Source organism: Somniosus microcephalus, chromosome 25, assembly GCF_052327205.1.
Source record: "Somniosus microcephalus isolate GS21.2 chromosome 25, FLI_Smic_1.0, whole genome shotgun sequence".
NCBI classification, from domain to species: domain Eukaryota; kingdom Metazoa; phylum Chordata; class Chondrichthyes; order Squaliformes; family Somniosidae; genus Somniosus; species Somniosus microcephalus.
In genome coordinates, this window is record NC_141011.1 from 55,583,155 (window position 1) to 55,594,780 (window position 11,626).

At 49.5% G+C, this 11,626-nt stretch overlaps 1 protein-coding gene across 3 annotated transcripts in view; it reads right to left on the minus strand.

Annotated features, from left to right (window-relative positions):
- Positions 1-11,626, minus strand: part of phc2a (polyhomeotic homolog 2a (Drosophila)) — a 313,528-nt gene that overhangs the window by 78,703 nt on the left and 223,199 nt on the right. For all 3 annotated transcript variants that reach the window (XM_085967521.1, XM_085967519.1, XM_085967518.1), the window contains exons 8-9: positions 9,241-9,327; positions 4,741-5,029 (exon numbers count right to left, since the gene is read on the minus strand). In XM_085967521.1, coding sequence (XP_085823647.1) covers positions 4,741-5,029; positions 9,241-9,327 — 376 coding nt within the window. The remainder of the gene's footprint in view (positions 1-4,740; positions 5,030-9,240; positions 9,328-11,626) is intronic.

The window sequence follows — 11,626 nt, forward strand, 5'->3', positions numbered from 1 at the left end:
TTTTAGTGATGTTGATTGAGGGATAAATATTGGCCCCAGGACACCGGGGAGAACTCCCCTGCTCTTCTTCCAAATAGTGCCATGGGATCTTTTACACCCACCTGAGAGAGCAGACGGGGCCTCGGTTTAACGTCTCATCTGAAAGACGGCACCTCCAACAGTGCAGCATTCCCTCAGTTCTGCACTGGGAGTGTCAGCCTGGATTTTTGTGCTCAAATCTCTGGAGTGGGACTGTGAATCCACAACCTTCTGACTCCGAGGCGAGAGTGTGTGCTGCCCACTGAACCACGGTTGACACCTCAACAGTAACCACAATAATGGATTACAGAAGATTATTACGACTAATCCCAGGAATGGTGCGGATCGGGTACAAGCACCTGCCATCCAGCCAGCGGAGTGTCCATTAGTGCCGGTGCCGCATAATCAATTCATCTTCAGTTATTCCTGATGTAAGCACTAATACCCGACAGGCTTAGACAAAACGAGCTGCAAGATGATATTGTCCCATAAACAACAGCCATTGCTTCACCAAATCCTCTTAACTCCTGAATACCACAGAGAGATCTATTCATCATCTTTGTGTCTTTAACTAGGAACTGACTGAATAATTATCCTTTCCAAAGCATGAAAAATCACTTTAAGCACTGATAAGGATGCATGTGTCCACCTCTGGACTGAATTCAGTGTGTGGTCTTGCTTATCTTGAATTTATAGCCCAGTTATTAAATAGAATGCACAACACAGGAACAGGCCATTCGGCCCAACTTGTCGATGTCCAGCGTTTATGCGCCACACTATAGAAACATAGAAGATAGGAGCAGGAGTCGGCCATTCGGCCCCTCGAGCCTGCTCCGCCATTCAATGAGATCATGGCTGATCATCCAAATTCAGTACCCTGTTCCTGCTTTCTCCCCATATCCCTTGACCCCTTTAGCCTTAAGAAATATATCCAACTCCTTCTTGAATATATTTAATGAATTGGCCTCAACTGCCTTCTGTGGTAGAGAATTCCACAGGTTCACCACTCTCTGGGTGAAGAAATTCCTCCTCATCTCTGTCCTAAATGGCTTACCCCTTATCCTTAGACTGTGACCCCTGGTTCTGGACTCCCCCGCCATCGGGAACATCCTGCCTGCATCTAGTCTGTCTAGTCCTGTTAGAATTTTATAAGTTTCAATGAGATCTCCTCTCATTCTTCTAAACTCCAGCGAGTATAAGCCCAGTCGACCCAATCTCTCCTCATACGTCATTCCTGCCATCCCAGGTATCAGTCTGGTGAATCTTCGCTGCACTCCTTCCATGGCAAGAACATCCTTCCTCAGATAAGGCGACCAAAACTGCACACAATACTCAATACACAATACTGTCGATGCCAGCGTTCATGCTCCACACCAGCCTCCTCAAATGGTGCATCTTATACACTCCATTGCCCAATGAAAAGCCTTCTGTAATAAGCTAATCCTTGCGGTGTTGTACTTGCCCTGCGGTAGAATCGCTGATGGTGGGGAGCTCTCGCATGCACCGTCACCACAAGGCCGAGAGTCAGGAGGAGCGCTGGGTGGACTAACAGCAGACACACACTAATACAAAAAGCAAAATGCTGGAAATCTGAAATAAAAACAGGAAATGCTGGAAATACTCAGCAGGTCAGGCAGCATCTGTAGAGAGAGAAACAGAGTTAATGTTTCAGGTCGATGACCCTTCGTTAGAACTGATCACTTTGGCCTGGAGACCTCAGCATCTGTTAGCGTTTCCTCGCCTGCCGCCTCCACTTTAGAGTAATGTATGCCCTGCAGCTTAGGCACAATGAAAGAGTCGGCAAAAAAAGTGATGGTTATACAAAGTGCTGGGAATGGTTGCTCCCAGATGGCGCAGTAGTGACTATCATGCTTTAAGGGGCACACCCTCTTTCAGTGCACATCCTGCAGCAAGACTTCCAACTCTTCAGCAAAGGGAGGCGTGTTGCTCATATCTCTCTACTGGCTATATATTACAAAATATGCCACAACCTGTCTGCTGCACTGTGGTGCAGGTGATTGCAAAATCGAGGCTTATTTGTTACCTTAGTCTCAGAAAACAGGTAATGTACTGGTGAGAGTTACGCACGATAGAATCATAGAACTGTACAGTACAGAAGGAGGCCATTCACTCTTAACTGCTGATTTAAATTGCTTTTATGTATACTTCTTTCTGACGAAGGGTCATCGACCTGAAACGTTGGCTCTGTTTTTCTCTTTCCACAGATGCTGCCTGACCTGCTGAGTGTTTCCAGCGTTTTCTGTTTGTACAGCAGACACACACCGATGGGCCGCACGGGTGGGTTGAAAGGTCAGAATACAATGCGGCCTGGCCTGTGTAAACGAGTAAAGCCCCTCCTAAAGGCGGGACACAAGACACGAGGCGGGCCTCCTGCGGGACACAAGTCGCCTCATCTACGCTAGAGTGTACCCTCCAGAGGGGGATGCGGCGATACGAGAGAGCCACTTGTGCTCGTGGTTTATTTCTGACTGCAGCTAGCGGCTGGGGACGGCAGGTACAGACGCAACAAGCTGGCCCCCACACAGCCAGCCAGTGTGTGCAGGCAGCCCACCCACTGCCAGACAATAATATCATCCCTTTATATCTTTGTTTCTGTGAATTCGATGCTCAGTAATGTGAGGAACATCAGTGTTGGGAAATTAAACATTTCTATTTTCAGTGTCAGATCTTATAGAGCTCGGACGTGGAGTAAAGCACCTTCGACTCTGCACCAACAATGTGTCTCAGACTCGACATCATTAGGAAAACCCCCTCCCTCCCCTGTACCTATTGCAGCATTGCGACATTATCCACGTCCCGCACCAACCAATCTCTAACCTCGCTCAGATTCCCACCAGTGAGGAACTGGCAGCAAATTAGCAGCCGTTTTGTGCTTTGGACTCATACCTACAGAGAAATGGATTGCAGCTGCCCGATCTCTCCGCCCCCTTCCCCTCCCCTCCGTGGAAGGTCCCAGATTTGATCTCATCTGAGGCAACCGAGGTGTTGCAGGTGGCCTCAACACTCCTGGGTTGGTTTCCAAAGCTTCCCCAGTGGCTGTGTACAGAGGCACGTAGGAAGGGGGCCTGTGCTTAGAGTGGCTCCAACACTGAAGGTAGATTCCAGTTTGTGTCTCCAACATCTGGAGACCGGTTCCAGATTTGAAAGCATAAGAACCTACGAGGGGAGCAGGAGTCGGCCATTCGGCCCCTCGAGCCTGCTCCACCATTCAATGAGATCATGGCTGATCTTCTACCTCAACTCCACGTTCCCGCCTGATCCCCATATCCCTTGGTTCCCTTAATATCCCAAAATCTATCGATCTCAGTCTTGAATATACTCAACCACTCAGCACCCACAGCCCTCTGGGGCAGAGAATTCCAAAGATTCACCACCCTCCGAGTGAAGAAATTCCTCCTCATCTCAGTCCTAAATGGCCGACCCCTTATCCTGAGCCTGTTACCCCTGGTTCTAGACCCTGCAACATTTATGCTGCCAATCCGCTGACGATTTTCAGCCGCTGCTCCATCAGCAGATCTGTATCATAAATGGGTTACTGAAGCCACGGCCCAGTTTGCTCCCGTTTCCCTGGCACTGACAGGGTTAACAAGCAAGAATATAAAATAAAAACAGAAAATGCTGGAGAAACTCAGCAGGTCAGGCAGCATCTGTGAAGAGAGAAACAGAGTTAACTTTTCAGGTCGATGGCCTTTCGTCAGAACCTGAAAGGTTAACTCTGTTTCTCTCTCCACAGATGCTGCCTGACCTGCTGAGTTTCTCCAGCATTTTCTGTTTTTATTTCAGATTTCCAGCATCTGCAGTATTTTCTTTCTGTATTAGCGAGAATATAAACCCTGGCAAATTGTGTTGAGCGGACAGGGCGAGCCTCTCTGCAGCGCACACGGAGTTCAGTGTCCTGCGGCTGGCCTAGTTTTAATGCTAGGCCGGGACGTTGCCGAACTTTGTTATCTCAGCTGCCTTCTACCTTCATAAGATTCAGGCTTCAGGAACAATGCAACAAGCCACTGGCTGAAGTCAGACTGCTGCACACTGAACGGGTTTACCCCATTGCAAAAAATACTTCAGCTTGAAAACAAAGGCACGCGGGTTCATTTAAAAGTATAAACATGACGAAAAAGTACCGGGAAAGTCAACAAGCACCAAAGCCGAGTCAGCATCAAGTATTCTGGTTTTGCGGAAGGACAGTGAATACAAATCCTTGAGCAACTCGACGCAGGAGGTGTCCGTCGCGACTCAGTGGGTAGCGCATTTCGCCGCCGAGTCTAAAGTTCGTGGGTTCGAGCCCCCCGCTCTCAGAAACACGAGCACAAAAAAATACAAATACAGGAAACTCTCGATTTACCAGCACCTAAATAACCGGAAATCTCTGTTAACCGGCAAAACTCAGGAGTAGGTTCAGGTAAGTTTTACTTCATATTAGTGGTCGTTCCTGGATCTGTGGCCGTGTAACCGGGGTTCCTGCACCTATTGCTATGCAACAGGGACGCTTGGTCTGTGGTCGGGGTTCCTGCACCTGTTGCTATGCAACAGGGACGCCTGGATCTGTGGCCGTGTACGGGGCTCTCGTACCTTTTACTATACCTCTCTGTAATCCGGACTTTTTGATAAACCGGCACCACGCCGGTCCCGTCGGTGCCGGATAAAAAAGAGTTTTCTGTATCTATCAATGCCAAGTTGTTGTTGCTGAAGGCAGAAGCTTACCTGTGGTGATGAGCGGGTGTGCGGTCACGGGCGTGGCTGTGTGGGTCACACTGATGCCCCTGCTGTCCGCGCTGGAAGAATTGATGCTTTCTCCCTTCTTTCCGCTTTCTGCCATGTTTTCGGGCTGGGCTCCCTTGCTGCCTGTGAGAGGACCTTGGCTGGAAGGTTTCGCCTGAGAGGTATTGGTAGCTTGCGGAGCTGAAGTGGTTGCTTTCAGAGTGACGCTTTGAAGCTGAGGCTGAACGGTTGCTGCTGTACCCTGCTGACTTCTTATTGCTAAATTCTGCACCTGCAAAGGGGGGCAGGGCAGGGGGGATTCATTAGAAACCGTGACTGTTGACGCACCTTTTCAGCAACGCTTACTGGATAGCAAACATTAATAGAACCAAAAAAATTAATGCCGCATTTAAAATGGGTCACATTTAGAAAACAAAAGCAAGATTTGACCTGTAACACAAAAAAAAAAGTTGAGTAAGTTTGATGCTGCTGTATCTCAAATTAAAAAGTGCCAAATGAACAGGGCAATGACCATCAAGTCTCCCACAATCGGTGCAACGGTCACAGGAGAGATTGTGACCATTGCACCTTATGCAGGGCCCCCTTTTTAAAATGTAAATAAATCCAATAAGGAATTCAGGAGAAACTTCTTTCCCCAGAGAGTGGTGAGAATGTGGAACTCGCTACCACAGCGAGTGGTTGAGGCGAATAGTATAGATTCGCTCAAGGGGAGGCTGGATAAACACAGGAGGGAGAAGGGAATGGAAGGAGCTGCTGATGGGGTGAGATGGAGAGGGGTGGGAGGAGGCTGGTGTGGAGCAGAAACACCGGCACGGACCAGCTGGGCCGAATGGCCTGTTTCTGTGTTGTGAATTCAATGTAATAAACCGACCCAAGAGAACTCCTGCTCCTGTCAAGACCGAGTACTAAGGCAGCCCTCCCCTGCCGGGCAAGTCAGGTGACCTCCCCCTGACCCTGCGAGCTTTGGAAGGGTCAGTGGGGAGGTCAGGGGCAGGCACACCTCAGCACTTGAGCCTCGTTGATTTTTCTTTCTCCCTGTCCGAGTTGAGCTAAATAAGCAGAGTCTGGCGGGGGGACTGAACCTGACGCAGTCAGGAGGGTTCAGTCCACATCAGGCAGGGAGGAATTGAACAATATCCAGGCCCGGGCTGACAAGTGGGAGGTAACATTCGCGCCACGTTAACGGCCAAATAACGATCATCTCCAACAAGAGAAGGTCCAACGAGCTCCCCCTGACCTTTGACAGCACCACCACATTGGGTTGACCACTATCAACATCCTGGGGGGTCATCATTGGCCAGAAATGCCAGCCAGGTCAATGCTGGTGGCTACAAGAGCAGCACAGAGACTGGGAACTTTGATAAGTGACTCATCTCCTGACCCTTAAAAGCCTCTCCAAAGGCTCAAGCTAGGAGTGTGGTGGAATACTCACCACTCACCTGGGTGTGTGCAGCTGCAACAAGCTAAAGACCCAATACACTCGCAAAGTGTTAAGCTGCCCGTCTTTGATGAGAAGCAGCCTTAGCGGCAGATTCCCAAATAAAGGCTGCTAACGATATTTAATTGCAGTCAGCAGGTAGAATCATAGAAATTATAGCACAGGAGGAGGCCATTTGGCCCATCATGCCTGTGCCAGTGCTAGCTCTACAGTTGGAGCTATATACTCTAATCCCATACAGTTTAATATTCTGCCTTTGCAAATACTTATTCATTCCCCTTTGAAATTATATTATATGATAAGAATTAGGAGCAGGAGTCGGCCATTCAGCCCCTCGAGCCTGCTCCGCCATTCAATAAGATCATGGCTGATCTTCAGCCTCAACTCCACTTTCCCGCCCGATCCCCATATCCCTTGATTCCCCTAGAGTCCAAAAATCTATCGATCTCAGCCTTGAATATACTCAAAGACTCAGCATCCACAGCCCTCTGGGGCAGAGAATTCCAAAGATTCACCACCCTCCGAGTGAAGAAATTCCTCCTCATCTTGCTCTTAAATGGCCGACCCCTTATCCTGAGACTATGCCCCCTGGTTCTAGACACTCCAGCCAGGGGAAACATCCTCTCAGCTTCTATCCTGTCAATCCCCTTCAGAATCTTGCATGTTTCAATGAGATCACCTCTCATTCTTCTAAACCCCAGAGAGTATCGGCCCATTCTACACAATCTCTCATCATAGGACAGCCCTCTCATCCCAGGAATCAATCTAGTGAACCTTCATTGCACCGCCTCCAAGGCAAGTATATCCTTCCTTAGATAAAGAGACCAGAACTGTGCCCAGCTCAGCTGTCTCAATAGTCGCTTGTGATACAACAGTCCACGGTCTAGTAACTCTGTGTAAAAAGCTTTCTTCCAATTTACCCCTGAATTATTCCAGTGTTAATCCAGAACCTTTGCTCCTTTGTATCTGATTTGCGAACCAATGGAGACAATTCTTCACTATTTACCGTCTCAAAACCTCCGATTCCCACCAATCTTTGTACCAGTGGAAGAAACCGCTGCCGCCCAGCCTTTCTCATCCCTCCTGCACCCGTTTAACGCTGATGGCGCGAAAATACAAGCTGCTTAAACTGAGCTTACAGCAAGTTTGCTCAGGACAGAACTAAAACTCCACCGATTCGAGATGCTGTTCCAGTGAACAAATGGTTGGTTGCAGCATCTACAGTGCAGTTCTGGTCACCACATTACAGGAAGGATGTGATCGCACTGGAGACGGTGCAGAGGAGATTTACCAGGATGTTGCCAGGACCGGAGAATTCTAGCGATGAGGAAAGATTGGATCGGCTGGGGTTGTTTTCTTTGGAACAGAGGAAGCTGAGGGGAGACTTGATTGAGGTGTATAAAATTATGAGGGGCCTAGGTAGAGTGGATAGGAAGGACCTATTTCCCTTAGCAGAGGAGGTCAATAACCAGGGGGCAGAGATTTAAAGTAATTGGGAGAAGGATTAGAGGGGAGTTGAGGAGAACTTTTTTCACCCCCAGAGGGTGGTGGGGGTCTGGGACTCACTGCCTGAAAGGGTGGTAGAGGCAGAAACCCTCATCACATTTAAAAAGTACTTGGATATGCACCTGAAGTGTCGTAACCTACAGGGCTACGGACCAAGAGCTGGAAAGTGGGATTAGGCTGGAGAGCTCGGTCGGCCGGCACGGACACGATGGGCCGAATGGCCTCCTTCCGTGCTGTAAATTTCTATGATTCTATATTTTTCCTATTAGTTCAAATTGCTGCTTTCTGTTTTCCTTAGTATGTGAAATAAATAGACAACTTGTAAGAAAGAATGACTTTTTAAAAATTCGTTCATGGGATGTGGGTGTCGCTGGAAAGGCCAGCATTTATTGCCCATCCCTAATTGCCCTCGAGAAGGTGGCGGTGAGCCGCCTTCTTGAACCACTGCAGTCCGTGTGGTGAAGGTGCTCCCACAGCGCTGTCGGGGAGGGAGTTCCAGTACATCTATTTTTGCTGGTGCTGATTGAGGAAGGAGGAATTTTGGTCGGATACTGGGAACACTCCCTGCTTCTTTAAAAAATGGCATGGGATCTTTTACCTCCATCTAAAGAGGTAGACAGGGCCTCGGTTTTATCTCTTGTTCAAAGGACAGTGTTTCCGGCCTACACTAGGTGCCTAGCGGAGCTTGAACCTACAATCTTCTGAGAAAGGGAAAGGCAGGAAGGAAAGGAGAGAAACTGTGTGTGAAAATATTATCTATATATTAAAAGATGGAAAAACATTTCTACAGCCCCTTTACAACCACTGGACGTCTCAAAGCACTTTACAGTCAATGAAGTACTTTTTGAAGTGGAGTCACTGTTGTAATGTGGGAAATGCAGCAACCAATTTGCGCACAGCAAGCTCCCACAAACAGCAATGTGAGAATGAGCAGATAATCTGTTTTAGTGATGTTGGTTGAGGGAAAAATATTGGCCCCAGGACACCGGGGAGAACTCCCCCTGCTCTTCTTCAAAATAGTGCCTTGGGATCTTTTATGTCCGCCTGAGAGAGCAGACGGGGCCTCGGTTTAATGTCTCATCTGAAAGACAGCACCTCCGACAGTGCAGCACTCCCTCAGCACTGCATTGGAGTGTCAGCCTAGATTTTTGTGCTCAAGTCCCTGGAGTGGGACTTGAACCCACAACCTTCTGACTCAGAGGTGAAAGTGCTGCCCACTGAGCCACGGCCGACAGCCAAATTGTAAAGCAATCACTTGGGGGGAGGGGGTGATGGGCAAAAAAAATGCAGCCTTGCCGATATCGCCCACATCTCGAGAACGAATCATTTAAAAAAGTACCAGACTGGACAGCACCGTTATCCACCAAGCCTTCGACGGTCAATCTTACCACGTTTATAACATGTTAAACTGCAGAGGTTTGAGACAGGCCTTCCGCCGCTCTGTGGGCAAACTCTCCTGGAAGCAAGTTTTAAAAACATTTTAGCTCACGATACCGAACGCGCTTTAAAAGTACCGAGCGACGGTGTTGCGGACTGACCTGTGCAGCGGCCGATTGCTGGTTTGCCGAAGAGACGGTGACCTCTGGCTGTACCGCAGCGACTGTGGCAGTGGGCGTGAAGATGAGCTGGGGGGACAAAGGAACAGCACGACCTAGGGTCCTAGCTACTTGCACAAGGGTACTTTGCTGTGCCTGAAAATTACATGAAATGTGTTGCCTTTTACCTCAGCAAAAGGTGCCTCGGGCAGAAAAGAACAGAGCTCTCGTCAGATGGCTAACACACAGACTTAACCGGGTAGACAACAGGGCACACGACTAGCCGAGCTGGATAGGAGGTGGATGGAACCTGAAGGGAGACAGTCCCGCTACTCCCGAAAACAGAATTGAGCCCATCATCGCTGGCCGGATCAGGGCGGGGGGGTTACTTTTAAGCCAAGAAATTTTCCAGAATTTAGTGAAGGTGCTGAGGAATAGTTCCACTGGTGCCGTCGGCCCTTGCCCAAGTGTCGTGCGAGAGAGCCGGGGCAGCGAGTGTTGGCTGGCTGCTCGACCATGGGTGGCACCACCGCCGGCGAGTGTGCGCGTCCTGGCGAGGGATATCGATGAGGAGCAGGAACCCTGGCCGATTCCCCCCGCCCCACCCTAGCTCAAGGGCACCGAGGCAAACTGCAGCGCTCCACACCGGCACAGACTTGGGACTGAACCTTGTGCCTCGGACGTGTTCTCAATGTGATCGACCAGCCGAAATGTGAAAATACATTGAAATAAGCGTTCCTTCACTTTCCCCACTTCCTCATTCTAAACATCTGCCAGTGACTTTGATTTCTTTCCAGCTTTTAAAGAGCAGGGAAAGTGTTCGGCTTGATCTTTTAAAACGGGTTTCATCCACCTCCCTCAGCACCAATTATAAAAAGCAACACAGAAGCACAAGCCGCCCAAATAAACCAATAAAGAACACGGCTGGGCTAAGAGACCAGGCCGAGCAGGGCTTCCGGCAACAGACCATAATATGAGCCCTCGGTGCACCGAACCCGCCAGGGGCGGGGACAGACAATGAGGCCGGTGGGTTGGTGTTGCCAGCTGCTGATCCTGGATCCTGCGCTGTACACAGGCTCGACACCGTGCTCGAGAAAGCACATCCAGTGCAAAACCTCGCCGATTCCAAATAAACTGCAGGATCCCCCATATATATTTACAGGCAGTTTTCATTTTCAGCAATTGGCGCGAGTTTTGCTGGTGAGTAGAGTAAAGCTCTCTGAATATTTAGATCCGAGTTGGAGGTGGTGTCACTGGATGATATGTTTAGTCACCAACTAGATTAGCTGCAGTTCCGATTTCTCCCTTTTTAACAATTTAACGGTAATTTTCTCCACTTCTCTCCTCAAGGAGATGATTCACGCTGGATGTAATTCTGCAGGCCTCGAATCTGGGGGGGTGGAGTTCCACAATCGCTGTGTCGTACTGAGGGGTAGGTCCACAGACACCTCCTCACACAAGCACTAAGCAACCTCTGGTACCTTAGCCAAGTGGCTATTCTTCAAGTGAAGTGTTTGGGACTATTAGAGCAAGACTGGGGGGAGGGGGTGGGGGGAGCATTGCTGTTGAACGTGATCCTGTCTTCAACCAATAGCCAAACATGCACACTTTCCAGGGGAGGGGCACTGAGTATTATGACCCAGGCTGATTTTTGTTCCTTCCTTACCTACGGGCACTGGAGGGCTCTGTCTGACATCAGCTTCCCCCTCGCTCCTCAATGTAACTACAACCAGCAAGTGGAGAAACAATAACAAAAGACAGACGTTGTGGATCAAGTGTGTTCACAAACTGGGCTGTGGCGGCAATCGTCTGCTTACCTGGAACGGTATCGGTGCGTAGAAGAGTTTTAATATACGGAGCTAGAAATTCTGGCCCGTGGAGGGTGGGGGTTGGGAGAATTCTGGTAGAGTTAAGAACATAAGAATTAGGAGCAGGAGTAGGCCACACGGCCCCTCGAGCCTGCTCCGCCATTCAATAAGATCATGGCTGATCTTCGACCTCAACACTTTCCCGCCCGATCCCCATAACCCTCAATTCCCCCAGAGTCCAACAATCTCTCGATCTCGGCCTCGAGTTGTGGCGGGGCGTTGGAATTTGGGGAGGAACCACGATCTGCTGGGTTTCCACCTCATCCAACATCTGATCCAGTGGAGGAGGGGAGGGGAGGGGGGCCTCTTTCTCCCGCCCTCTCTGTCCAGGGACAGGTTCTGTCGTGGGCCTACCTCCGACTACCTTCGAATGGCTGGGCAAACCTGCCCCGTGGGAACGGAAAACAAACTTACTTCAATTTTTGGCCCGTGAAGTGGCTCAGGCACCCCCTCCAAGGGGTGCTGGGTGTGGCAGGCACCTCTGTTGTGGCTCACTCACCCCGATTATTCTAATGGCCCCA